Source organism: Pseudochaenichthys georgianus, chromosome 11, assembly GCF_902827115.2.
Source record: "Pseudochaenichthys georgianus chromosome 11, fPseGeo1.2, whole genome shotgun sequence".
NCBI lineage: Eukaryota > Metazoa > Chordata > Actinopteri > Perciformes > Channichthyidae > Pseudochaenichthys > Pseudochaenichthys georgianus.
The window spans coordinates 26,798,993-26,826,258 of NC_047513.1; the positions used below are offsets into that span (position 1 = coordinate 26,798,993).

The following is a 27,266-nucleotide window of genomic DNA, read 5'->3' on the forward strand; positions in this document are numbered from 1 at the left end:
CACACACACACACACACACACACACACACACACACACACACACACACACTGAATTGTTGATGCTGGCAGCTGGTTTCTCGCTTCTAGAAGTGGGGTGACAGTGATTTATGACTAAGGGATGATCCAAGGGAAAACAGCCAACTACAGGACGTCAACACAAAGAGAGGATGAGAGGGAGAAAAAATGTGAGGAAGAAAAAAACGAGACCCGCACAGAGAGAGAGAGAGAGAGAGAGAGGCAAAGAGAGGCAGAGAGGGAGAAAAAATGTGAGGAAGAAAAAAACGAGACCCGCACAGAGAGAGAGAGAGAGAGAAAGAAAGAAAGAAAGAAAGACAAAGAGAGGCAGAGAAGAGGAGAAAACGATGGTGAGGGACGAATAAATGCTGCGTAAAATGTTAAAATCTGTGAAACTTAGTCAACGGATTCTCAGTTGGTCATTTGAAAAAGGAAAGAGAGAGTGTGGGCAAGAAAAAGAGACAGACAGACGGAAAGAGAAAGAGAAAGAAAACAATTTAAAGAGTGGAATTGCATTGCTGTTGATTAGTGACATAAGCTGCAGGGCACAAAACCACTCTCAAACTGTTGACTTTAAAGTTGGAAGTACCTCACCATGGCCTTTTACATTGAGAGTGCTGAAATAAAAAACACTTACACCCTACAGACACACACACACACACACACACACACACACACACACACACACACACACACACACACACACACACACACACACACACACACACACACACACACACACACACACACACACACACACACACACACACACACACACACACACATCTCCACAGACATGCAGTGCGGAGATAAATCACTCAGTATGGGCCAGACAGATTCAGATCTAGCCTCGCCTGACTGAGAGAAAGTTACTTCTGCTAGATTTTCTTTTTTTTTAAGCGAGGTAGAAAAAAGTTGGTGTGAGCCAGAAAGACGCAGGGGATCTACTGTTTAAGATGGAAATATCACCTCGAGAGGTGTATAGGAGGCTCCCTTGTACCGGGTTCTAACGGAGCTGAAATCAATTGCCTGCAGTGGAGAGGGTTTCTATCCCTGAATGAATTACACACACCTCCCTGAAAGGAATTTTAAACAACTAGGAGAGACATACAATAAGCTATACTGGCCAAATGCTGTTACACGCTATTTTTCCCCTATGGCTATCTTGTATTTGTTGTATTCCAAACAACATGTATGCTGGAAGAAAACTGTGCATACAGCAGCACATAATGAGAACTACAGTGAAAACGTATCCTTTAAAGATGGGAAATCTGTACAGCTGATGATATAGTTCAATCGTTTTAAATCAATGTACAGGGCCCAGGAGTTCAACACTTTTAATCCCTATTTGATCAAATCAGATTTGGATTTTGGGGAGTTCAAAACCAAAAAACAGGATTAGGATCACTTTGATATCCGATCAGATCAGGAAATCCAATCCAAGCTTTAATCTGGATCAAATCTTCAAAACGGGTAGTTCAAACCGACAACACAGGATTGGGATCAGTTTGATCCCAACAAACTGGATCCCACCAGAGGGGTGGATTTCCAGTGGATTACCAGAGCAACATGTACTGTACAATTTATTTTAAAATATGTTTCAATTTAAATTAGATGGCAACGTTTGTTAACTGAAATAATACACAATTTGTAGCCTTCACATTTTATTTTTTCCATTTTAAAGGCTTAAAGGCGGGGTATTCACTTCAGAATTTTTTTTGTTATATTCATTTGAACTCTGTCATAAATATCTTGTCCTCGAGCCATAACATCACAGAAATGCCGGCCCTCTCTCCTACTCACTGTAGCTGCATACAAAGCAACAAGCCCGAAGCAATCAAATCACATTTTGCTATAGATTAAATTGCATATGACCAGCTGTGACTGGTGCCCATTTCGCTCTCAGCGAAAAATGCTGAAAGAAAGCGAGAGACGAGTAGCTTCATCGGCCTGTCACTCATCTGTGTTAGCTTGGATTAGTTGAACGGATTAGCTTCTGATACAAAGCAAAACGCTGCTTTCCAATTCCTATACACCCGCCTCGCACTTCAGTCAAACTCAGTGACGATGAATTAAAGAGCTGCTTGAGTAATAGGGAGTCAGTGGTGGATGGGAGCCATGTTTTTATACTGTACAGCTTCAGAAATATATACAGTATACTCTGGGGGGAAATATCATATGAGGCGCTGCATTTGAACACACAATAGAGAGATTTGAAAACAAGAGCACACACTCACTCATATTATCACTGAGAAGAAAGGCATGGAACAAGCCTGAGGGTTTGTTCTGATGCATTCACGTATTGCTTTGACTTAAACCTTTAACCCTCTTGTTCCCTCGCTGCATCTCTCAATCTCCTGTCTGTTCACCGCCTCCACTCTTCTTTTCTAAAAGTGTGAAACCGTTCCATGACAAAAGCCATTTGAGAAGGCAAAGTTTAAAAAGCAAAGAAAGAAAGAAAGGGAATAGTAATACTAGCTGATGAGGATTAATAGTCCTCTCGCCTTGAGGAGAAATCTCCCCTGATACGGTTTAGTCATTTTGAGAAACGCATATAAGAGACAGCGAGTTCTACGTATAATGAGAAGCACAATTGAAGGCAGCCGACAGGCATTGCTGATGTGCTAACATTGATTATTCTCCATCTGAGTTAAAGAGAAGTCACCCAGGTATCATTCTTTACAGAGAGGGCTGAGAGCAGATCTCTCGATGGAATCCTCATTTCGGTAAACGCTGCACCGTAACCTACTCCCAAACCAGAGAATGGTGTTCCTGTCCTCTCTCTGTTTGGTTCGAGGCAAAACAAAAACGTCTTGTATTCTCCTCTAAAGATGCTGATTTCCTGAGAAGTGACAGTTGTTTGTGTTCCCCACGTCTTTTCCAAAGGACAAGTTGTCTCAAAGCCTGTGACAAACAATATATGTGACACTTTTAGAACACAATGTCTCTACCGAAAAAAAGAGTGTTTTGGAGACAGATTTATGGGCTCTTCAAGCAAGTGGAGCTCACCGTGCTGGAGTGATAAAATACTCTGGGCTAACCCAATTGGCAAAAACAGCTTTATTTGTGGGTAGAAAGAAAGAAGCTCCTCCGTCTGAAAACTGTCAATAATTTGCGAGAGCTGAAAAAGGAAAAACTGAAATACAGACAGCAAATAACCACTTGTCACGCAATTTACACCCAACTGCTGCGTAATAACAACTTGAAAACCCAGGAAAGCATAATTACACCATGTCAAGCTGCAAAATCATGTTGTGCAAGGAAGTCGTGCTCTGCCGGATTTTATGGCCGCAGGTCTCTTCGCCTAGAAACAAGTTAAGAACAAGCTCTACCGCTATTAAAATCATAGGCTTGTAACTTTGTATTTCTTTAGCGTCATGGCTTCTAATTGGGGCTCAAGCACGTAAGAAGACATTTCATGTGAACAGTAGTTACAGTAAGTGTATGCGGTCACAACCGGAAAACGAAAAGGCTGTTCGAGTGGAGCTTTACAAGCCAGTGTCAGTGGTGAAGGAAGTAAAGTGGTGTTTCTGGAAAAGCTATCAGAGAATGACCTCTGCTGCATGGTTTGCCAAGAATCTGCTTTTTACACATCGGCCATTGGACAGCGCCGACATGTTGAGTTCAGAGTCTGCTTAGCCGAACTCTCTCTGCCTTTCTCTTTGTTCAGACTGAAAAGAAAGAGCCTGTCCTGTAGCAAGCTGAACATCCAGCAGATATTCACTTTATTTCACTCCCTGTAATATATTCTCCACCACCTAAAGCGGTACACAACATGTTGGTGTGAGATGTCTGTGTCTGTAGGTTGTACTGCAGACTCACTCAGTAGGTTGGAGGAGTGCAGTCTTTCCCAGGCGCAGGATGGTGGGTCCTCGAGGGTTGCGGATCCTTTTGACATCTTTATTCTTGAGCAGGGAGAAGCGCCTCACCAGATTGAAACCTGACAACACATTACATGCATCAGCACCAACGTAAATAAAACTCAGAGAAAGATATGTGTCTGTTTGGACTCGTCTTTTCACCTGTGATATTCTGCCTGGTCGTCTGAGGAAACTTCCACTCTTCCACTTGTACGGAGGGGCATTGTTCATCTGTGGAGACAAATAGACCACACAGGAATAAAAAATAAACGGTCAAGAGTCAATTGTAGCGTGAATTGTAAGATAATGTAATTCAAATCGTGCTCAATTTAACAAAATGTCTTACTATGTTTTTATTAACATGGGCTTTCCTCTGAATGTATAATATACTGTATGTTGACTTTACTAATTATGCACTATCCACCTTGCTGTAAGAATGTCAATTTCCCCACAAATAAAGGACTTCTGATTCTTATGTAAGCATTCACAAAATGTTAGAAAAGCTTTCGGGTCGTTCATTTAAATACAACCTTTCATTCTTACTGCCGTGTGACATTGAGTTTGTGCGAGAGAACCCTTATTATACATCCATGGAGAGAACGGACGACCTTTTAGATACATTTGAGAGCAACAGAAATATTGATCCAGAAGAAAGTAGTAGAGGGGAGTCGGTGGGGGTGACAAAGTCAAGAGTGTAAAACGCAGAGAGCGAGATGAAATGAGGGCGAAGCAGAGAGGAACACAGCCCGGCTGACAGGTTGTCTTGCACAGAGCTTGTCTGTCGCGGTAGCATCCGTTTGATGGATATGTTCTCACCCTGTCAGGGGAGGTTACTGAGAAAACTGTTGCCTGTCAGAGCGGCCTGCCTCGGCACAGAGATGTGAGATGTGTAGAAAAAACAGGGCTGTTCAGGTAGACATGGACCCTGTGAATCACTCTGACCACAGTTAATTTATCTCTTTGGGGCCAAAGCCGCGAGTAAGACATTCTACAGGGCACGGTTTTTTTATTATTCGAACTGCAGAGAATGTGAACGCAGGTGGTGGTTCGCATTAGCCAAAAAATAAAATTATTTTAAATCACTAATGTGTGCTTTCTGTTAAAGTTGAAGGTTAGGTATTTTCATTTAACCTCGTTCAATGCTGCCCCATGGACACTATTTGAACATAAATAGAGCCACTCTCTTTTCTCTGTATCTAAAGTGCACTTGAGTGTGAAGGTTGGTGTGCTTTTTTTAAATCACCTCTCCGAAACCATAAAAGTTAGAGTGGAAGAACTGGGTCACGGAGGTCACTATGGATTTGTGCTTTAGATGGTCATTCATTGTTTGAATGAAAAATAAAAGTAACTATTGCTGCCATCTGCCTTCCTGGGTAGACTGCACCGCATCACAGGATATGACCGTCTATCTTCTAACATTTCTGATTTAAAAAAATAAAACAGGCTATATTTGATATTTAGGGGAAATTATTTACAATATCGACAATAGAAATTAAGAAACTTTTAGGCAATCTCCTTGCATTGTCACCTGCTACCCTATTTTGGTTTTTGTAGTGAAATTAGCAGGTGAGGGTGAGTCAATTGGACTGCCCTATTAGCAATTAAGTATAATGGTGCACTTCAAACCGAAGTAATGTGTTCGTCTCCCCTAGCTAAATGGATTGAGTTGTTAAGAATATATTTTTGATGAGTGCACTGCATGCAGAGTTGCCTCGCAGCATGCAACGTCTGTGTTTCCAACCCCAATGTGACTTTATCCAGACTGAGAGTCACATACAAAACGAGGCGAAGGAGCCTAATATAATAGCTTAAATAATAAGACCCAACTGACTTTAATTAAGAGTTTGGAATTTAATTTCACAGAGGCTCGGCTCAAGAAAGAATTAAATCACATTCAGCGCTTCATCACCTTTTATCAAGTTCATCAATTGACACCCTGCAGCTTCTGCTCATCTAGGCCTTAAAACACAGAGTGTTTCAAAGCACATTAGAGCCTGCCTGCCTCACAGTGTGCTATTATCTTATTGCTGTCTGCATGTACACTCAAGGTGTGCAAAAGAGATGTCAAGCAGTACTGTTGTTGTGCTCTGAGATAAAACTAGAGATGAAAAGTCAAAGAAATTGAATGTGACTGCTGAACAGATACAGGGGAGAGTACAGGAAGTATCAAGCAGGCTTCTGAGCCCTCTGACTTACAATCCTTTTTCTTTCTCTCCGTTTCTCACACACACACACACACACACACACACACACACACACACACACACACACACACACACACACACACACACACACACACACACACACACACACACACACACACACACACACACACACACACACACACACACACACACACACACACACACACACACACACACACACACACACACACACACACACACACACACACACACACACACACACACACACACACACACACACTATTTATACCTTGACTAGTCCATCTTAAAACATCTGCTGACTCTACCTTTCCTCTCTTCTTCCCTTTTATTTTTGCTGCTTCTTTTCTGTTTTGTTTTTCATCACTGCCCCATTTCCATCGCGCACAATCAAGATGAAGGCTTTGTCAGGAGTAATCCTTGCTGAAGGCAAGCGGGCAGCACAATGCAAAGTCAAGCCACAGAAGAGAGGAAAGGTGGAGAGAGAAGGTAGAAGGAACACAGGACGGCAGAGAGGGGGTGAAAGAGAAAATGATAAATTAAATCCGATGCTTTTAATCCCAAAGTCTTGACTCGTCAGGCTGTATTTTATCACGCTTAATTAGCTCTATACCCTACAGCAACTAATTGTAGACTGAAACCGTTAGCATAGCATGCTAATGCAGTACAGCCAAACAGTGCCAAGATGGTATGAGGTTTTATCATGCTTACATTATTTACACATCCAAAAGACAGAAACATCTGGTGATTATAAGCCCATTCACCTAAGATTCATTGTTTTAGTGTTTTAGTGTTAGTTGTTTTTTATCCAGTTTGTCTCTGATTTTGTCCTTTGGTGTAGAGCCTATCAGAGCTTTGTTTCCTGTTAGCAACTGTCTTACAGTCAGAATGAGGGCGCTGAAAAGAGATTTTAGATTAAATTAAAACAAAAGTTGTGAGCTAATTAACCAAAACAATGAGCTGAAAGACACTCAAAGTCTCCATAGAGCCGAGAGGAGCTGGGAGATCATTCTCTCTGGGTGTGTCCCTCAGAGTGATCCTGTTTACATTGTGAATAGAAACATACTGATAATTAAGCAGCAACGGTTAATTATGAATCAATTTAGATGTTTATCCTTCCCTCACTCCTATATAAAAATAAACAACAACATTTAACCGTCGCTGTGTTCACTCTTACTGGCGCTGTTGGGATCTAGAGGTTATTTCTACATAACTCTGAGGATGGATGATATTTTGGTGGACTGGTGTGTTTTCAGGCAATTGGCAGTTTGGCAGAGGGCAGACTGCGCACCTTGAACCCCATTTCCTCTCAAGCCGTGATCAAAGGAAGGCCTTTGCTTGTTGACGAGCTCATTAGCAGTATAAGAGCTGCATGTCGCCTTAAAGACATCGGATGGTCTTGGCCTGGGTTCACTTCCTCTTCGAGGGGTTGTGTTTAAGTCTTGCCAAAGCAGGTAATGATGCTACATTGGCAGCACACTGATGTGAGTGTTCCCCCAAGTTTCCACCTTGCCAAACATCAAAATAATCAGGGCATCTTAGGTGTTAAGGGAAGTTAAACACTACATGTTGATGTTTGCAGACTTGCACTCAACTTGGAGGGTGTACAAGGGAAAGAGTATTACCAAGCCATCAATACAACTTGATCGTAAGCACAAAGTATCACGTAATGTGACAGAAAACACTGTTTAGTATAATCTCAACCACTCCAATATATTAGCTAATATATGTAATGTGTGACCTTTTTATTAAGCCTTTTTTTATGTAGTCTAGAGCTGTTCTCGTACTTACATGTGCTCAATAAAAAAGCTGCAAGTCTTGCCCTATTTTTCTTGATATTGTACAACAATAGAAGAATAAGGAATCAATGGCCTTATCTACCAGTTCCTTGTTTTGGCCACAGTCGGCTGAAAGCAACAGCCCCTGAATTGTAATACTGTTTCCGTATAGCAGCAAACAATTGGCAGAGCGCTTTCATTAGGGAGAAGAGGTCACAAGTGTGCTAACAGTGTCAGAGGGGTTGCTTTGCAATAAGAGAAGGTATGTGGTTATTGAATAGGCTTTTCAATGTGGCATTCCAAGATAATTGGACTGGGCTGCTGCTCAGCAGAAAGTCAGACTCTGAGGGAGAGTTTGCCATGTCCCAGAGCTATTACACACATGCAATGTATGGAGAGGAGAGGGGCATGCTGGGTGATGTGATGATTCAATGTAGCTTATGAGAGCTTTAAGTGAGGGGTAAATCTAAATAAGAGTATGACGTGAAAAAGATGGAGGAATTGAGAGAGAGGGAGTTTTTGTACTTGCCCTCTTAGCGAAATGAGACGAACAAGAGAGAACATTCCAGTTTTTCTTTCCAAGAGATAAAACTGTCGTACAGTTGACTGGAAAGACTTGAAACGCTGTACTTAAGAGGGATGAGTTCACTCTTTTTCCCTTTTGTAGGCCTCTGGCTCACATTCAAATCTCTAGCCCAAGCTCACACAGACACAAACTGGACTCATGCCACACACTTTTATGAGTTTTTCAAAACAATAAAGTTAGACAGTACATGCAGAGGTCTGTACACTTATAAAAGAAGATTGTGTCGTTTCACCTTATGTCTGGTCATAGAAAAAAAATTCACTTTTTTGCTTACATGCTTTTTTTTTACTTAGCACTGCTTTACTGTCTTATAGAGTTTGGTGGAAGTTCCACACTTAATCACCTTCTGGTAAGAAAATAACAAATATACAAGCTTAAACCAAAGTATAAAGTTGTAACGTTATTGTATGCTCATAATTCTTTATGTAAAGAAGTTATGATAAAACTTTTACTACATTTTTTTTTTTACATTACAGGACATGTTCATTCATGAAAGCAGCCACCCTGAAGCAAGGAAGGCTTTACATTATATCGTTTTTGTCAACTTGCCCGATAAGCATACCACAAAAGACTGCAATATTGCCCTCAAGTGTTTTTGTTTGCATTAGTTAAAAGAGAGACATTTAATGTTACCACCACTTTTTTATTGGTTCCTTTATTGTTTATTAAAAAAAAAATTCTCGGACACAATTTCCTTTAGTTTTTCTTGTATTTAACAAGCAATTGTAGCAGTATAATGAGAGCAGCAGTAAGGCTGAACTTACCACACTTTGATACCAGTTTATTTAATGAAAGTCATTAAGATTGTTGCCTTACTTACAAGTTTGTGAAAGTCCAAGTTTTGCTCTAGGTAAGGTCTAGGGGTCCTCCTAGTGGAAAACCTAAAATGTAATTCATCAAGCCTTTGTTGGATGTCCCTCCCCAAAATTCTATTCAAACTGAAATGACATAATAACTGCATTTACTACATTTTGCTAAAGCCTCTTCCTAACGAGGATAGTGGATTGGTTCCCTGTACAGTGTTGTCGCTCTGTGAAGTAATTGCATTAACATCACTAAGAGAGGGGGGGGGGTTTGTATTACAGAGACCTGTCACTTTATCCATGACATAGGCTACATGCATATGGCATTAGTGTGTAATGTTGTGCATTAGGCTACTAACTACTGTAGACTGTTAAAGTGAAAGGAGATCCTTTCATGGAATTCAACCTCACTTTTTATTCCACTCATATATAAATTATAAAAACATACAGTGTGTACTATAAGTATGATGCTAATCAGTTCTTAGTGTAAAAGCAAATACAACATAATTTCAATTTAATTATTTATACTTAACTTAAACAACAAGCCTTACCACTAAGGCTTTGTGATGGATGTGTGTTTCTGCTGCTCGTCTTTCTAACTTCTGATTCTGAGCAAATAAGCTTATTCCTACCACAAATCATTGGCACCAGAAAACATACAACTTAGCTCAGACACTCAGAGGGAAGCTGAGTGAAAACAAATCAATACACAAATCCATTACTTCAGACTGCGCAGGGTCTGTGGTGCACAAACAAACCCATATCAGCAACACTTTACCAAAAGCAGGGAATCAATTTAATTTAACTGTGGGGACTAGTCTCTCTCGCCGATACACTGCAATCATCCAGCTCAACGCTCAACACTAGTTTTACTTAAACCTGTTTTCAAGCTGCAATGTCAGCAAATTACCAGTAAGTAGAGATTCAGATCAGCAATGTGTGTGTGTGTGTGTGTGTGTGTGTGTGTGTGTGTGTGTGTGTGTGTGTGTGTGTGTGTGTGTGTGTGTGTGTGTGTGTGTGTGTGTGTGTGTGTGTGTGTGTGGTTGCAGTGACAAAGTGTTAAAGCTGCACTTGAGAGAGCACTTTTTTCCAAACGCTGGGGAGAGGACTCAGGGATGCAGCAAGGGTCTCCCTGGGACCCCCCTCCTACACAAAGCTCCCTTCAGAGTTCCATGAGCTATGGGGGATTGCACGACCTCCCAAGTGATATCACAGAGCTGTGCCCCTAAGAACACACTGACAGTGTGATGAGGGAGTATGACAGTTATACAAAAATAAAACACAAAACAGTAAAACTTGTTTCTGTTCACCTCCCTGCCTCATGATGTCTAAGATGTTTTTGTCTGTCAGACAATCACACGTGAAAAAACACAAATAATCATGCTGGCAATGAAATGTATGCACCAGACTTTTTCGTTGTCCGTCATTTTAACGGACAGGATCGTAACATTTCCGTCATAATCCATTATTACCCGTCATTTTATTTTTCATGTTTTAATGATGAGATGAGACATATTTAATATTTATGTTTGGGTACTGAGCAGCAAATGCTCATTCATCCATTTTTTTTAAATGATTCATACAGAACTTTTAAGGGCATGGAGAAAAAAAAAAGATGAACAGAGTGTGGTCACTTACATGTCAACACGAACATGAACGATTTATTTGTTCCTGCACTGACAGCACAGCAGAGGGGGGCAGAGGCCGCTAAAAACACCGCGACCATTGTGCCTAAACAGGCAAATATGAACAATGCCATCGTTTTAAATGAGACAACTACAGTCAGAATATGAACAAAACATTTACAAGAACAACTCAATTGACCTGCTGTAGCCTGAACGCTGATTTCTGCATCGTCGTGCACCCTCGGACGAATCCGTTATTACTCATCTTAGCTTCTCTACAGATGTCGCAGAACATTTTTGCCATCTTGCCTCCTCCGCCACTTAAACTCTTGCTCCTCCCACTGAACCCAGTACTCCCGCTTGAACTCCTTGCCACTGGTTTTCCCCTCTGCCGCTGGCTGAACGTTGTCAGTTTTAGTCTTACTGGCTTGTCATTCATCCTCCACCGCATCAATCCCTCTTTTCACCTCGTTTATCCACACCATCACAACTACTGGGCTTATTAAAAAAGCTTCGGACGATCAGCTGCCGTGACATTTTGCGATTGCTAAAGCCGGTTAAACAACGAGGTCAAAAACAAGACTGGAAAATAGCTACTTAATATGCACACACTCGCCACCAACTGGACAGAGGTGTGAATGACTAAATAATAGTTACAGACTACAGTAGAGTAGATCGCCCTCATTCGACTTGGCCAATAAGGATGTAATATAATGTGGGCCGCTGGTGGACATTTTGGCGCTGTTCCGAGTTGTGTTCTAATCTGTCAAAATGACGGACTGCTTTCAGATTTTTCCGTCATTGTTAGAAAAAATCCGTCATTGGCGGAAAATATTTGGTTAACGCGACCTCTGGTACATACAGACATTCAAATCCTAAAAACTCACATACACAGAAACTCAGAATGATTGATGTCTCATGAAGAGGAACACAGCCACACATGGTAAACACACGCCTTCTTGCCAAAGCCTCACCACACTGCCACCAACTGCTACCAGCTGGATATGCACATAAACTGTAATCAGTGGTCATTTTCATTGTTGCATTGAGCCCCACAACACACATAAGGCACATACACACAGACACTGTCATCAAACTCAGATGGGTGACATTTGGTCTAACATACTTCTCCAGTCTTGAAGATGTATCTTAGTTATAGCAGTTAAAATGGTTTTGTGACTTTGTCTTTTTTTTGCATTCAAATGAAGATACAATAATTGTTCTGTGAAGCAGTTGTTTGAAAGCAATTGTTTTTTTTCTTTCTTTTTACTCAGCTTTGGTAGGCAGTTTGATAGCATTTCACAGTGGCTATGAATGTAATGTATTGATTTAGTTAGTACATCAAGAGTGGAATAATGGTCCATCTTAGTCTTACTATGAATCTTATTTTAATATATTTTGTATGTTGTAGTGCCAAGAGATAGGAAGTCAGAGGCGGTGCAAGGAAGGTGCAAAAGGGCACTTTATTAGAGAGTAATTAAGGTCATGTTATCCAGTTGCAGTCCGGGAAGAAGAGAGTGAAGAGAGGAGGGCACACAACATATATAGTAAAACACATAACGTGTGGGAACAATACCCCCAACTGTAGTCTCTCTCTAGGTCGTCCTCAGACGGATGGCAGCCATAGTCGTTTCCAGTCATCCCGGTTCTCCATACATCTGGCCAGTTCACCATCCGCTGCGATGTTTCTGCGGACTCCTGCCGCTGGAAGTATAGGATTTGGGATGACTTTGTTCTTCATGGTTGGCTTTACTATGCTGATTAAGGACTGGGGGGCGCAACTCCTCTCAGTCCTGGTGTTTAGTTCAGAGTGTTCTTCTCCTAGATAGATGGGTTGCCTTCCATGGCTATGAGCCCCATCTGCCCCTTCTATTTGCCCATAGCTGGGGAGCGGTTTTAGGGAACGGTGCCTTGCTCAGGGACACCTCGCTCGCACTTGGTCCTTCCGGGACTTGAACTGATGACCTTCCAGTTGCCAAGCAAAGTCCCTATGGACTTCGCCACCACCGCCCTGGCAGACGCACAGCGGCGGCGGGCACGAAGTCCCCGGCAGGCGCCGAGGTATCCCCGGAAGACTGGAGCAGTCTCCCTGGGAGGAAGGAGCGCAACCCGGCCGCAAGCAGACGCGCAAGCAGACGCGCAAGCAGACGCGCAAGCAGACGCGCAAGCAGACGCGCAGCGGCGGCGGGCACGAAGTCCTCAGCAGGAGTTGAGGTATCCCCGGGAAGCAGGAGAGCAACCCGGCCGCAGGCAAACGCACAGCGGCGGCAGGCACGAAATCCTTGGCAGGCCCTGAGGTATCCCCGGGAGGCAGGAGCAGTCTCCCCGGGAGGAAGGAGCCGTGGACAGATGAGAGGCCAGACAGGGTCCCGGAGCATGCCACCCATGGGCCGATGGAGCATTGGCGACGTCCGGAACTGTCGAGGCGAGACGGGGTCCAGGAGTGCGCCACCCAGGCGCCGATGAAAACGTGAGTGGCATCTGGAACCACCGTCAAGGTGGTGAAAAAGGTGAGAGTGTCCACTCGAGGTCAACCGGCTGGTCGAACCTCCTCTCCGGCACCGGAAAAAATTGTTAACAGTCAGATGTTAACAGAAATACGTCGACAGCCGTTAACAGCTAGCCGTTAGCCTGGCTAGCAGCCATGGGTAGCTGCTAGCCGTCGTTAGCCCCTCGTGGTTAGCCGCTAGTCGTCGTCAGCTAGCGCAGCCGCACGCCCCGAAGAAACAAGCCCACGAGGTAGCAATCGGGTTGCTGGTCGACCCAGCAGGTCGTGCATCGTCCCCCTGTTGGATGGAAAGCTGATGCGGGAATGGCGAGCAACATCCCCAGCTCTTATGCGGGGCGCGCACCGAGCCTCAGTCCGCGTGCCGGTGGCAGCCACGGACGATTCCAAAAAATCCCCGGCATTTCGAGAAAAAAAAACACGAGTTATTTTTGCCGTGTTCGTGTCTGTCCCGGAAACTTCTCGAGACGTGTCAGGGTCACCAGTGTAGTGCCGAGAGATAGGGAGTGAGAGGCGGTGCAAGGAAGGTGCAAAAGGGTATTTTATTAGAGAGTAATTAAGGTCATGTTATCCGGTTGCAGTCCGGGAAGAAGAGAGTGAAGAGAGGAGGGCACACAACATATATAGTAAAACACATAACATGTCTGTGTGGGAACAATACCCCCAACTGTAGTTCCATGTGTGAATTATGAGTGTGTATAAATAGGTGGTCACCACAATGTCAACATTTTAGAAAATAAGTTATTTTGTTGTCTTGCCACATTACTGCCTTCATATGTGTATGGTAATTAAGTAACAGCTGGCATCAATTTAACATGGGTTAAAGCCTTGTGTAGAGCTAAACAGCTAGCTTAGCCTATTTTTGAAGTTTACAAAAGACATCAGCACCTGTCACATGTCGTTTGTAAATCAGTACACAAAAGTGTAAAAATGCTAGGTTGTGGTTTTATGTGGTGTGTCCCGTCATTTATTTATTGCAAAGAGACTTCCACTAGATTGACAGTCATCCAAAGGACTCTCTACAATCAGTGCCAAGATGCTAACTTAGCTAGTTTGAAAGGAGCTAGGCAGATTTTGCCTACAGAGCTAAGCTAGTTGTTTTCATGCTAGGCTAAGCTAAATGGCTGCTGTGCTGTGGCTTGACATGTAAAGGACAGAATTGAGATGGGTGTCCATCTTCTAGATATATCTCAGAAAGAAAGAAAAAAGCATATGTCAAACTATTTATTATGCCATAGAGAAAGACATTTTCTTTGTTCTGAATGTCACTTTGCTTAACTAGTGCAGTTGACGTTTTTTTAAACTCCAGTGGGGAAAGTGAAACTCACCTTGCTCTGATATCAGTGTGTCACATGATCCAAAGCTGAGTGCCAACAGCGCCAGAGAGGAGCAGAGAAGCCACATGGTTTCACTCCACCGAAAACGTCACCTCAACCACCAGCTGATGGATAAACAAATAGAAAAAGAGAAAGTCAAAAAAGTTGAATCCTTCCTAAATTTGGTCAGAATGCCACCCAGTCTGCTCACTCAGCCGACAGCTGCACATTATGCTTGACTCCTAAATAGACATTCATGTTTATTTATAATGTCGCAGTTGATGTGTTGATTATGTGGTATGATGCAGGCTTTGTTAGTGGCATATGAATTAACCAGAATGTCTCTCATTAAGGAGTGTAACTCTATAAAGTCTGATCATAGTCATTACCCTGTCCATCTGGTTGGCCTTTGACTGGGCAGCTGCTACACACAAGCCCTTACTCACACACATCATGTGAATATGTCTGCGATAGTGCACTTATGGGACACAGACACATTCTAAAAGTCAAAAACAATGTATACCTGCTGCTGAAAAAATTACCAAAAAAAACAAAGGCAGATCAAAATGCACACATGAAAGTAAAATGATTTACATGCAATCTGGTTGGTTCTGAGTCAAACACACAGTGGGGCCAAAACACACAAACACATCTGGAGACTATTCCTCTGGGGCCATGGTTGTGTTGCACCATTGCACCAGATGCTTCCACGTGGCTCAACAACAAATACACATACTCACACACACAAACACAGGCACAGATTCAAATATGTGCCACGTATAAATAATCATTATATTCAGCCGCCCCACTCCTTCTCTTTTATTATAACCCCTTATACATAACACACAAGAATGCAAGCCCATAAACACACCAGCACCACCCATTCCAACTCACATAAACACATCCCACATGACCTGGACTCGCCCCCAGCATATTGTGAGGACCCCATAACTCTGCAGTGTTTACAGGTACAGCAGGGCCCTCAAGGCAGGCAGGCGAACAGACTGTGTCTCTGTACACACACCTGTTCCGCCTGCCAGGAGAAATGACCCCCACGCTCCCCTGGGGATGCACAATGTGGTGCTCCTGCCCGGCAGAGGACACTGTGTGAATACCATCTAGCTTGACCTGACTGCAGGCAGATTGCTGCTAACAGACAATATGGTGGAGGACAGTGTGTTAAATGATGTTCTGAAGTACTAAGGACAACTCAATGTGCGCCACATGGTCAATTCTGCATTTATTTTGGGGGGCTGCTGACCCAAGGTGAGCATGCTTTCTTTGTTTATACTATTTCAAAAAGGACAAGATATAATTTAATGAAGAAGTAAGGTCTTTGCAAAAGCTATGGCACCTTTTATCTGAATGCAAAGCTTTTGACCACATGGACATTTTTATGTGAAAGTAGCTGCAAACTAAACCGCAAAAAAAATAGATGTAAAATAAAGTTTCGACTGCAGTTGGATGGGCGTAAGGTTAATCAAAGCGGCCGGCTTTGAGCAGTCTAAAGCTCCAGCCATTATTATAGGCTTCATGCCACATGATTACAATAATACAAAAAGTTCACACAGTACATAATACATAATGCATCACAGTCCAGAGAATACAAGCGGAGGGAAAAGTTACAGCTCATTGCTGTTATTATCTGGCTATAATCCAACCCAATTTAATAGGCTTCCTAATATGTGTTGCTATGGATGTCTCTCTTTCTCCTTAACTCTCTCAATTCCATCTGCAGCTTCACGGGCCACCCAGCTGGCTATAGCAGATAAAGGCAGTATCGGGTTAGGCCACAGGGCTTGGCCATTGGGCTGGCCATGGGCCCGGTAAGCAGGCATGCAAGTGATCGGGTCACTGACTGAGTACGAAGCCAATACAGGAAGGAAAACAATGACCGATTTGAAAGTCTTCCAGCACTAAAAGCCTGAAGACAACACTGGCGGACAGAAGTGATGACCAACATAGACAATCACAACACAAGCCTCATCATTAAGCGTCCCCCCCCCCCCCAACAATACACCTGTTCAGTAGTTCTAGGGGTAATTTTGGTTCTCGGCCCAAAGCTATTGCCTAGTTTTCATTTCCAGTACAGGCACTAGTTCCAGTAGTTTATTATGGCTTGAATACACTGACAAAAGAGGTACTGAGTCTGCTATATAACAATCTAGGTAATTTGTGCTCAATGCTTAGCAATTGTTATTGTCACACATTTCATCATCATTGCCACTGCTGACAGATGGAACAACAGCCCCAACACAAGCCTGTTTAGAGAAACACACTCTGACAGAGTTAAATGAAACATGTCCTGTCTATGGCCTGACAAGAGAATTGCTTATTAGCCATCCAGACACGGATGATTAAATAACAGAGAACCAGCAGCCCACTGTTAGACTACTTTCCATCTGTTTAAATGGGATAACCCAGCAAAAATGTGTCAGCCATGTTATATTTTAGGGTTCACTGGCTTTCCAGCTGTTGCCCTTTAAGCATTCTGTTGCAAGAAGATGGATGGACAACTTACTCACAAGTTTTTTACACGCTCTATCTTACACATGAAAACACAGGGTGTTAAGGTGCAGGGCAGTGAAAACAAGCCCCTGATCTGACTTTGGGGTCTCGGCCCTGATTGAATCCTCCAGGGAAAGCTCAGCAGAGGATGTATAGGAAAGTGTACTTAACGTTGAATGGAATGCAGCTATAAAACAGAACTTAACTCTGATTTAATTGTTGGTCCGTCTAAAGCCCTGTAGCCATAAGAAGAATAGAAGTCTACAGTCATTCTGTGGGTATACAATGTAGTACTTCAGGCAGATAAATGGTTTCGACCTGGCAGCGAGCGTAAGAAAAATGTAGTTATCTACTGCAGTCAGTGAAAGGTCAGAGCGGTCCCTCTTGGGATATCTGCATGCACCCAAAATGTGTGACAGATCTGTTCCCACTACAATCAGCTGACTTGATCTACAAAAGTAAACTGGATGCTTGGTTTCTGAATTGTATGTATGTACTGTGTTGTTCATCCTTGGCCTTATTATTGTTCAGTGATTCCACACACCATATTCTTTGACATTTGCATGTTGTTGTACAAAATACAACCAAAATGGTATCTCTTCGACCTGTCAGAAGGTCGCCATCATGCTCTCATCATGCGGCATGTATAAAAGCACTTGCACGTTGGTACCCGTGTACGTGTGCAAGTCCGTGTTCATCGTGGACTATGATCAAGTGGAGATGGGGGTGCTGCAGCCCCCTCAGCACCCGCCCCTTCCCGCGTCTATTCGCGATGTCTCGCTAACGCCATTGTAACACATAATCACTGATGTTCCACTGTAATGGTGGTGGACTCATCAGAACAGAGTGGGCGAGCTGACCAATCAGAGCACAGTGGGCTCATTGGGAGGGCAGGAGCTCGAACAAGCCGTTTAGGACAGAGAGTGAATACACATACACATACTATACAGAGATGCTGTATGAGAAACCAATGTGAGTTTGGAAAATTGCACAATGTAAATCTATTCTAGTAGACCTCAACAATGGAATTATGATCAGTAGAAATGGCCATGACATGGGACTTTTAAGAAAAGATGATGCTGAAAGGAATGGGATTTATTTTTCAGGCATCACCCTGATTACAAAATGTAATTTTGTCCAGATTTCATGACAATCAATCAGATAGTTATTCAGACATTCGACTCAAAACCATAAATGTTAACCTCATGGTGGCGCTACAGAAAAAAAAACTTGGTAGACTGATCCAGCAAGCAGCTGCTGAGATATTTCAAAGCATTAATCAGAACTTGCTGCTTATCAAGTTACATAAAAAAAAGGGGGAAGACCAACTTCATAAGGATTCATCCTCCATGAGTGTCTTTACAGAATTGCATGACAATTCCTCAAATAGCTGAAGAATTATCTGGGATCAATGGTGGACCGAAAAGCCACTATGAAACTAGCATGGCAAGGAAAATGTTGTTCATCAGTCAATACGCTGCCAATTTTCAGGTAGCCTGGAGTTCTTTTTGACTATCTGGAAGAATAATAGCATTTCTGTCGGATTTATTTGACAGTCAGAAGCTACTCTTTTCTGTAATTCTAAATGTCATCAGGGACAAAAAGACATTTACACTCTTAGCTCCTGGAACTTCTAATGTGTTGATGCCAAACCTCAGAGTGCATTGCAGGCCTGTTACAACGGGGAACTTGGAGTGATTAATAGAAACTTAAAAAAGGCCTTGAGGCTTTGATAACTGATCCAGATATGCATTGACGGGAGTGATAAAACCTCACAAACTGGTGAGGGCAATATCCAAAGCTGCATCACACTCAAGGACGACTGAGGCAAGTTTTTACTAGTCCTCCTTACTGAGCTGTCCAAGGCCTTAACTTGAATATTTGTAAATGAGAAACACGCCAGGTAAGTTGCACATTGTTAAAAAAATGAAATGAATGTTGAATACATGCAAACCTCCCTTTTCTCAGGGTTGCTTCAAAGTTCCACTGCCACAGACACTTTTGATCCACGAACATTAGCAATGATGTAAAAATAACGCCTACTCTAATGGCATGACGCCCTCAAGCCTGTGCTATGATTAAGTCAGACTTCAGCAGGCAGATGACCTGCTGAAGGATGACTATTCCTGCTTAATGTTTACATCACTGCTGACCTCAATAAGCAAAGAGTCAAGTGGATGATACAATTAGCTGCAGGCACATAGGGCAAGCTAACATTGGAAGCAGTCAATTAAAAAGATGCATGACCCGCTGCTAAACACTGCATGTGTGGCCTGCAGCAGGTTAAGTGAGCAACACTTAATGTGTAGTAAAATTCAAGGACACCAATTTTTAATGTTTACAGGGTAATATTCCCCAGGGATTGAAGGAGTAAACAAGTAACTGCAGGGGAAAGTGTCCCTGATGAAGATACTAAGGGTTCCATGCTTTTCAGATTATGTTTCTGTGTAAATGACCCTTCAAAAACACGAGTTGTTTACCAACGGTAAAGAGGTAGAAGTGAAGCAATTCACACACCTCTCAACAGAGAAATAAATCGTATTTTCTCTAAAGATGCAGCTCTCTGGTATGAAGACTCTACCTTCAAGATGTGTGCAAAGACAGGATGCCCCCCCAACAAACATGGGATGGCTGAGTAATGAGGAAAACAGATGTGCCTGTGGCATTCAAACTTCCTCCTCAGCACCAGAGTTGGGTGTAATAATATTACTTTGTCGGTAACGGAGTAGTGTAACGCGCTACTTTTATAATCCAGTAATCACACTACAGTTACTAACATTGCCCCGACACGCGTTACTTCGTTACTTTCTAAAATCAGTCATAATCAAACCTCAACAAACACCTGCAAAGAACACATGCTAGGTGAAGCTAACGCACATAGCTGTTGTTTATTTATATCACACACACGTAGTTCTTCTTCTCTGTTTTCCGGTTGTTGCTTGTTTTGAATGACGAATACACACTACCGCTGCCTGCTGGTAAGGAGAGTTATTGCCACTCACGCATGCGCAGTTCGTACGTGCTCGGCTGAAGTCTGGCTCCAGTGCAACACATGGCCAACACGCAGGAGAACACGCTGACGCAACAGCGTGAGCAGAGATAGACTGCGCAAAATATACAGATAGCAGGAGACAGAGGACAGCCACGGTCAGATAGCAGGAGACAGAGGACAGCCACGGTCAGATAGCAGGAGACAGAGGACAGCCATGGTCAGATAAGAAAACATTCAGGAGCTATCTGGATCAGTCTTATGCGACAATGGAAACTGAACTAAAGAGAACATTTGAAACTTTAGCAGTCTGCGTGATTTGCCTGTAGGGAGGGGCGGGCCGGCCCTGCGAGTAAAGTAACGAGTAAAGTAACGAGTAAAGTAACGAGTAAAGTAACGAATTACTTTATGTAGATAGTAACGAAGTAGTGTAATATATTACTTTTTTTTAGTAACGACCCCATCTCTGCTCAGCACTTTCCTTTTTTTACCCCAGTTGGAGGCAAAAAGTAAGAATGTGGACACTGATCTCAAACTACAGCAGAGTAAGGCTCGGCCATTATTTAGTCTGAGTGATATGCATGTTGCAGATCCAAACAGTGCTAGTCAGAGGCTTTTCCGAGCCGCAGGGGTTGGATGCAAGCCACAGATTTACAGTAACCCTTAGTTAGTGTGTTGAATGGAGGCCTGGCTGAGATGTGATCGGAAAATCAGCATCACCTTTGCCAGCAGCTTTACCAACTAGTTGCGGTTCAAAAGTTATTTTTGCAAGACCCAATAAATATATTCTACAATGTGTCAGACTCAGGGCTACTCAGTAGGCACACATTTAATGATCCCCACTGGGAGAGAATGAGTATCATTCTTATATTTTGTTCTCCAAATATCACGACATTTTTGTTTAGCATTAGCCTACTATGGTAAGTATAGGGACATTGTAACTATGGTGCCTAATAGGCCTACTGACTTTACAGAGACTTTCTGTTTCTGCTGTATAATACCGTTCCCATGTGATTTAGCCTGCTGTTGTAATATGAAACTACTGCAAAAGTATTTAGCATAAAGTTCCACTGCAGACACTTTAAAAACTGTTGTCTACATTACTTATTAAACTGCGACGTTTCTTTAAAACCTACATCACTTGTAAACAGCATCGCTAACACGTCCATAAAAGTCCACAACACCATACCTTCAACTATTGATTAATCCACAAATGTGCGACCACATGCATCCGGAAATACACGCGTAACTATCCGGGGAAATCTCGTGAGTCGATGCAATTGAATTGTAATCCAGTGTGTCTTTTGTACCGTTGACTTGTCTTGAGGCTTCTTCCACGGAGAAAGGAAAGAAGAAAAAAAGTTCCTGCAAGATTGTCCGTGTCCAACTTTTCCCCTCCCCTCTTCTGCGGCTGCACAATCCAAACCCCAAATATCTCCCTCTTCTGCTCCCCTTTGCTTTCTCTGATTTCGTCCTCTCGGTTTCTCCTTACTTTTTTTCTCTTTTTTCCACTCTAACTCTCCCCCCCTTGCGTATATATCTTCCTGTCTCTTTTTAACATCCCCCTTTTCTCTCTCCCCTCCTCTCTCTGTGGGAGATCCCAGAGAAACATGCAGTGACATCACCTTGTCCACAGTTCTGGAAAAAGAGCCTGAAGGCATCTCTCTAATCTTTCTACAGAGATCTTCCAGGCCTCTACCCCTCCTTACCCTCTACACCACCAGCCTCACCTCCTCACCTTCCCTCCCCCTTCATCGTTTGATTCATGGCTCGCACGATACCAGAGGGGGAAAGGAAAACTTCCACCATGTCTGGGTTAAGCACTGTATTAAGACAAGAAATATGGTTAATGGCAGCAACGGCTGGTGCATTATTGAGAAGAATTTATGCCATTAAAATTAATGAACTTGATTATCATACTTACCTTTGATTGACGGTGAGGTCGTCAGCTTCCATATTGTTTTATCGCATTCAATCCATAAAGTGGCCTCGGGTTGCCTACCCTGACCATTTAAAAACACTCGTCTTAATGGCCATATAAATTCATCCTTTATTGTCAGTAAGTAAATAGTTCAGCAGGCAAATAAATATCACGTTGAAATTTGATTTATATGGGCCTCCTTCTCTGATGTGGCTGTATAGGTACTGAAAAGTGCTCACATCTTCAATGTATGTTTGTCCTTTGCTCAGAGGTCAATTCCCCTTTCAAGCCATTATCTTTGACTTCGATCCTCATTAGCTTTAGAAAAAGAAACAAAATGTAAATGGCATAAAAAGCGAGGAGGCTTAATGACTGGTCAAATCAAAGCAAAGCCTCTCTGTGTATCTGTGTTGTCTCCATCAATGACCTGTGCAGCTGCAATGCAAACCTTTGAACTACGTGTTGACCCGGACGTGACCTTTCTGAACCAACAACGTCAGTGAAAACTAATGTGGCCACCACATGTGGGACATCAAGTGTTTTACCTACAGTCTATGGTTTTTACATGTTTCTTCACATGCGCTAGTGGCAGAATAATATGGAAGCAAATAAAGGCTCAAATAATATTATGGGAACACATCTTGTATCCACTGCTGCCATTAATGACAACACTTAAATACCATTGAATAGCAATGAGAAAAACTCCTTAAAAACATTGAATTGAATGTACAGTATGTGAATTAGGTCCAGTACACCTGAATGTTTATTTTTTGCATCATGATAAGTTGATGGATTGGCAAAAATGTTATACCAGAAGTCAACATTTCCAATTGAAGCATCGATGTTAATGAAGTGATCCTCTGACTTTCCCCCTAGCACCATTGTGTTTGACATATTTGGTTTTTAGTGAAATGTTGCAACAATGTTTGGATAGATTTTGCCATGAAACAAAAATTACCAGGTCAATGTGAGCGTGCTATTATGCTAAAATGTTGATTTTAGCGTTTAGCTGCCTGTTGCTAGAATATCCTTACATCATGGCTGATTACAAAATGAAATTAACCATAGCATTTTCAAAAACAAAAAAGTGTGTTTGAGAGACCCATTGATAAAGGCATGAGACCATAAATGTAGGGTTTCCAATATTAAATAAAGACATTAGCTCACAGGAAGCACACAACATGGCTGTCAGGGCCGTGTCCTGTCAAGGGACTGCCTGCCTTCCTGCATCTAGTTTGATCATGTGATCTGATGGGATATTCTGTCAGTAAGATTCTGTTTTATACAGGTCCTCTTTGCCTCCGAACATTACAGTAAGGGTTCAATCCCATACCATGAAAGTACATGATGCATCAAGTATTCCAGCCCATTAATGCATCTCCATGTACATATGGAGAGGGAAACCTATTGCACAAGAATATCTGCCCTCTCACACAGACATTTTCTCTCGTACAGTTTGTTTTTAAGCTTTAAATACACTATTTGATCGCAATTGACGTGTAGCTATTTGCCTTATCCACTATGTCAGCATCGATACATGTCATTGATAAATCTCTTTGCCAAAGTTTTCTACTTTATAGCACTCTGTTCAAAAGTTGCCAATAGAGAAGTAAATTGCACATAATTAGACCCTTCCTTCAAAGGTACTATGAGTGTTTGTGCGTATGTGAGAGGAAGAAAGAAGACAAAGGATTGACAAGAAAGAAGCAATTATTTTTGAAGGTCTCTGTATTATACATGAATAGAAGCTGTTTCAGAGGCCTCCTGAGAGCTACACATAGGAAACAGATTTGTCTTCTCTTCCAATTCTTCACAGCTCCTCTCTGCGTACAAGAAAATTAGGCCACGTCGCGGCATGCGTCTACCGTTTCAATGAGAATTGATGTAAATGCTTCAGTTCACATGCATATATGAGCCATTCATATCCTCGCCTGGTGGGACTAAATTGGGATGACAACCCTGAGAGACATGATCATAAATGCTTCACCATAAAAAAGGGAAACAAAAAACTATAAAACAAAGTAAAAGATTGCCGTGAAGGATCGAAGACTGAGATATCTTTGTAAAAATGCAGAGCCTTCGGGTAGGCGGGGGTTGCGAAGAAATTGTCCTCATCTCAAATCAGTCTGCGCTGTTGTTCACCAAAATGACAGGAGGATGAGAAACAGGCCAGCTAAGTTGCACATTGGATGTTGAATATGGCCTGGTTAGACTGTTCAACTGGACTGTGTGTGTGTGTGTGTGTGTGTGTGTGTGTGTGTGTGTGTGTGTGTGTGTGTGTGTGTGTGTGTGTGTGTGTGTGTGTGTGTGTGTGTGTTTTGCATATATGTGATGCTGTGATCAATTATAATTACACATATTGTACAAGGTTGGTAGGTTTGGCCGAGTTCCAGCTCTCAACGGGGGACCATTTGTGAAAAGGAGGATCAATGACTTAGTCAAGCGGCATCGTATGGTAGTCTGAAACGTTCCATGATTTACGAGACGCGAGTCCTTTAACTCTATACTTTAACCAGCTTTGTTCTGTCAGCACTCTAAGAAACGACTCACCTGCTGTTCAACTTTAACTCTGCCATCCTTTTTTGTTTAAATGCATCTGTTCAATTTTTGGACGCCGCTTCCAAAATGAAGTAGGTCTTTTCAATTAAACCTAACCCTAACCCCAATAATAAAAAAATTGCTGAAAAACGAATCCCCTTAGCAAATAAAAAAGTCTGATATGTTGCAGGGCCGGAAAGGATCGCACCTGTAGGGGGTACTTCTGGACCAGCACAGGTACCCAGAGGAACTATGGGAATGGGGGTCCATATGTGTGCGCACATGTTCCCTCCCACATCCACCATCTCGCTATTCAAGTCTCTCCATCTTCATTCTGTAATTAAACTATTGCTCCCAAGTGGTTCAGACATTATAGTGATCGGATGCTACCGCCCGCCCGCTGCCTCAAGCGAAGCCACGAATATACTCTCCAATCTTCTCCATAACTGGACTAAATCCGAGATGGTTTTACTCGGAGACCTAAACTGGGACTGGCAAACGGATTTACAAAACTCTTTCAAGGACACTTGTGACTCTCTCTGTTTGGTGCAACTAGTTAACTCGCCAACTCGGTTAAACCAAAAAGATTTAGAGAAGTCCACTTTGATTGATGTTATTCTTACAAACGCACCTCAGCGTTTCTCCGCAGTAGGCACGTTTTGTAATGATATAAGCGACCACTGCGCAATTGCTTGTGTGAGAACCTGTAAGATCCCTAAAGGAAAGCCACGTTTCATTCACAAGAGGCGATTCAAACATTTCGATGAGCAGGCGTTTCTACATGATGTTTTTAATAGTGATTTACACATTGTTTCACTTATGACCGATGTTGAGTTAGCATGGAATTATTTTAAATCCACCTTCTTGGCTATATGTGACAAGCATGCTCCTTTTAGGACATCTAGGATAAGCGGTAAAGACAACCCCTGGTTTAATGATTCTATATCCTCTCTCATTCGACAGAGAGACACTGCCTGGGCTAAAGCAAAGAAATCGAATATTCCATTAGATTGGAATCTGTATAGGACATTAAGAAACAAATGCACTAAGCTGATTAAAAACTCTAAATGTGCCTACTATCTTAATGCAATACATGACAATTTGAATAACCCTGCAAAGTTTTGGAAACTTGTTAAATCCTCCTCAGGTTCTATCACTCCAAACAGCCTTCCTGATCTCTTAAGGGTAAATCAGAGTGAAATCAAGGGCAAAATGGATATTGCAGACAGCTTTAATAATCATTTTATTTCTGCTGGCTCAATCTTTGATTCTATCAACTCAGGGATGATCGCTGCAGAAGGAGAGCCAGGTCCTCCGCCACTTGACCCTGATCAACTGTTCACCTTTGCCCCCATCTTGACCTCTCAAGTTCACAAAGCTTTAATGAGCCTAGATGTAAAGAAATCTTCAGGCCCAGACAAGATAGAGCCGTTCTTCTTCAAAGTTGCTGCAGGTCTGATTGCAGAACCCATAACCTCTATTCTGAATCTCAGTCTTTGTGCTGGTGAATTACCTAGCTCATGGAAGTCGGCCATGGTTCTCCCCTTGTTAAAGGGCGGAGACCCCTCTGACCTAAATAATTATCGCCCTATTTCCAGACTGTCTGTAATGGCCAAAGTCTTTGAATCTCTTGTAAACGAACAACTGAAAAAGTTTCTAACTGACCATAATATTCTTAGCGAGTCTCAGTCCGGCTTCAGATCAGGCCATAGTACTACTTCAGCGGCTATGCTAGTCTCAAATGACATCATTGAAGCACTAGACAAGAAAAAACACTGTGCAGCATTGTTTGTTGATCTGTCTAAAGCTTTTGATTCTGTGGATCATGCATTGCTACTGCAGAGGCTTGGCTGCATAGGTCTTGGCAAAATGGCTTTGAGCTGGTTTAAAAACTATCTATCTGAAAGAACTCAGTGTGTCTCAGTAGAAGATTATACCTCAGCTGCTCTTACTATAAACAAAGGTGTTCCACAAGGCTCTATTTTGGCCCCTGTCTTATTCTCCATCTTTATAAATGAACTAGGAAATGGGATAAACCCAGCACGGTTTCATTTATACGCCGATGATACAGTTGTTTATACAGTGGCTTCCTCTTTAACTCAGGCTATAGAGCTTCTACAGGATGCTTTTAATACACTGCAACACTCCTTGCTAAGGCTAAGACTGGTCCTTAATGCAAAAAAGACCAAGTACATGACCTTCTCTCGCTCTCGAGCTAATACAGCTGTCCCTCCGATTCTTACACTGGAAGGGACATGCCTTGACAAAGTAGCATCCTACAAATATCTGGGCATATGGATTGATGAAAAGATGGCCTTTGATGTTCATATTGGGAACCTACTGAGAAAACTTAGACCTAAACTGGGCTTTTTCTTTCGTTTAAGGAAATGTTTCCCGTCTGAAGCCAGGAAGAGAATTGTGCAGAGTTCCTTTCTGTCTGTATTAGACTATGGCGATGTGATCTATATGCATGCTTCTTCCTCCCTGCTTAAAAAGCTGGACTCTGCGTACCATACTGCTATACGTTTTGTAACGGGTGCAGGCTCTCGCACCCACCACTGCACTTTGCATCAGTCCTCAGGACGGTCCTCTCTGTACCAAAGAAGACAATCACACATGTTGATTTTTATCCTTAAGT

At 42.5% G+C, this 27,266-nt stretch overlaps 1 protein-coding gene across 3 annotated transcripts in view; it reads right to left on the bottom strand.

Annotated features, from left to right (window-relative positions):
• col16a1 (collagen, type XVI, alpha 1) overlaps positions 1-21,698 on the bottom strand; it is a 67,238-nt gene extending 45,540 nt beyond the window's left edge. For 2 of the 3 annotated variants that reach the window (XM_034094530.2, XM_034094528.2), the window contains exons 1-4: positions 21,359-21,697; positions 14,685-14,797; positions 4,038-4,106; positions 3,838-3,955 (exon numbers count right to left, since the gene is read on the bottom strand). In XM_034094530.2, coding sequence (XP_033950421.1) covers positions 3,838-3,955; positions 4,038-4,106; positions 14,685-14,760 — 263 coding nt within the window. In that variant the 5' untranslated portion in view covers positions 14,761-14,797; positions 21,359-21,697. Of the gene's footprint in view, positions 1-3,837; positions 3,956-4,037; positions 4,107-14,684; positions 14,798-21,358 lie in introns of all 3 variants that reach the window. The other variant, XM_034094529.2, reaches the window with a different exon arrangement.
• Positions 21,699-27,266: the final 5,568 nt, after the last annotated feature.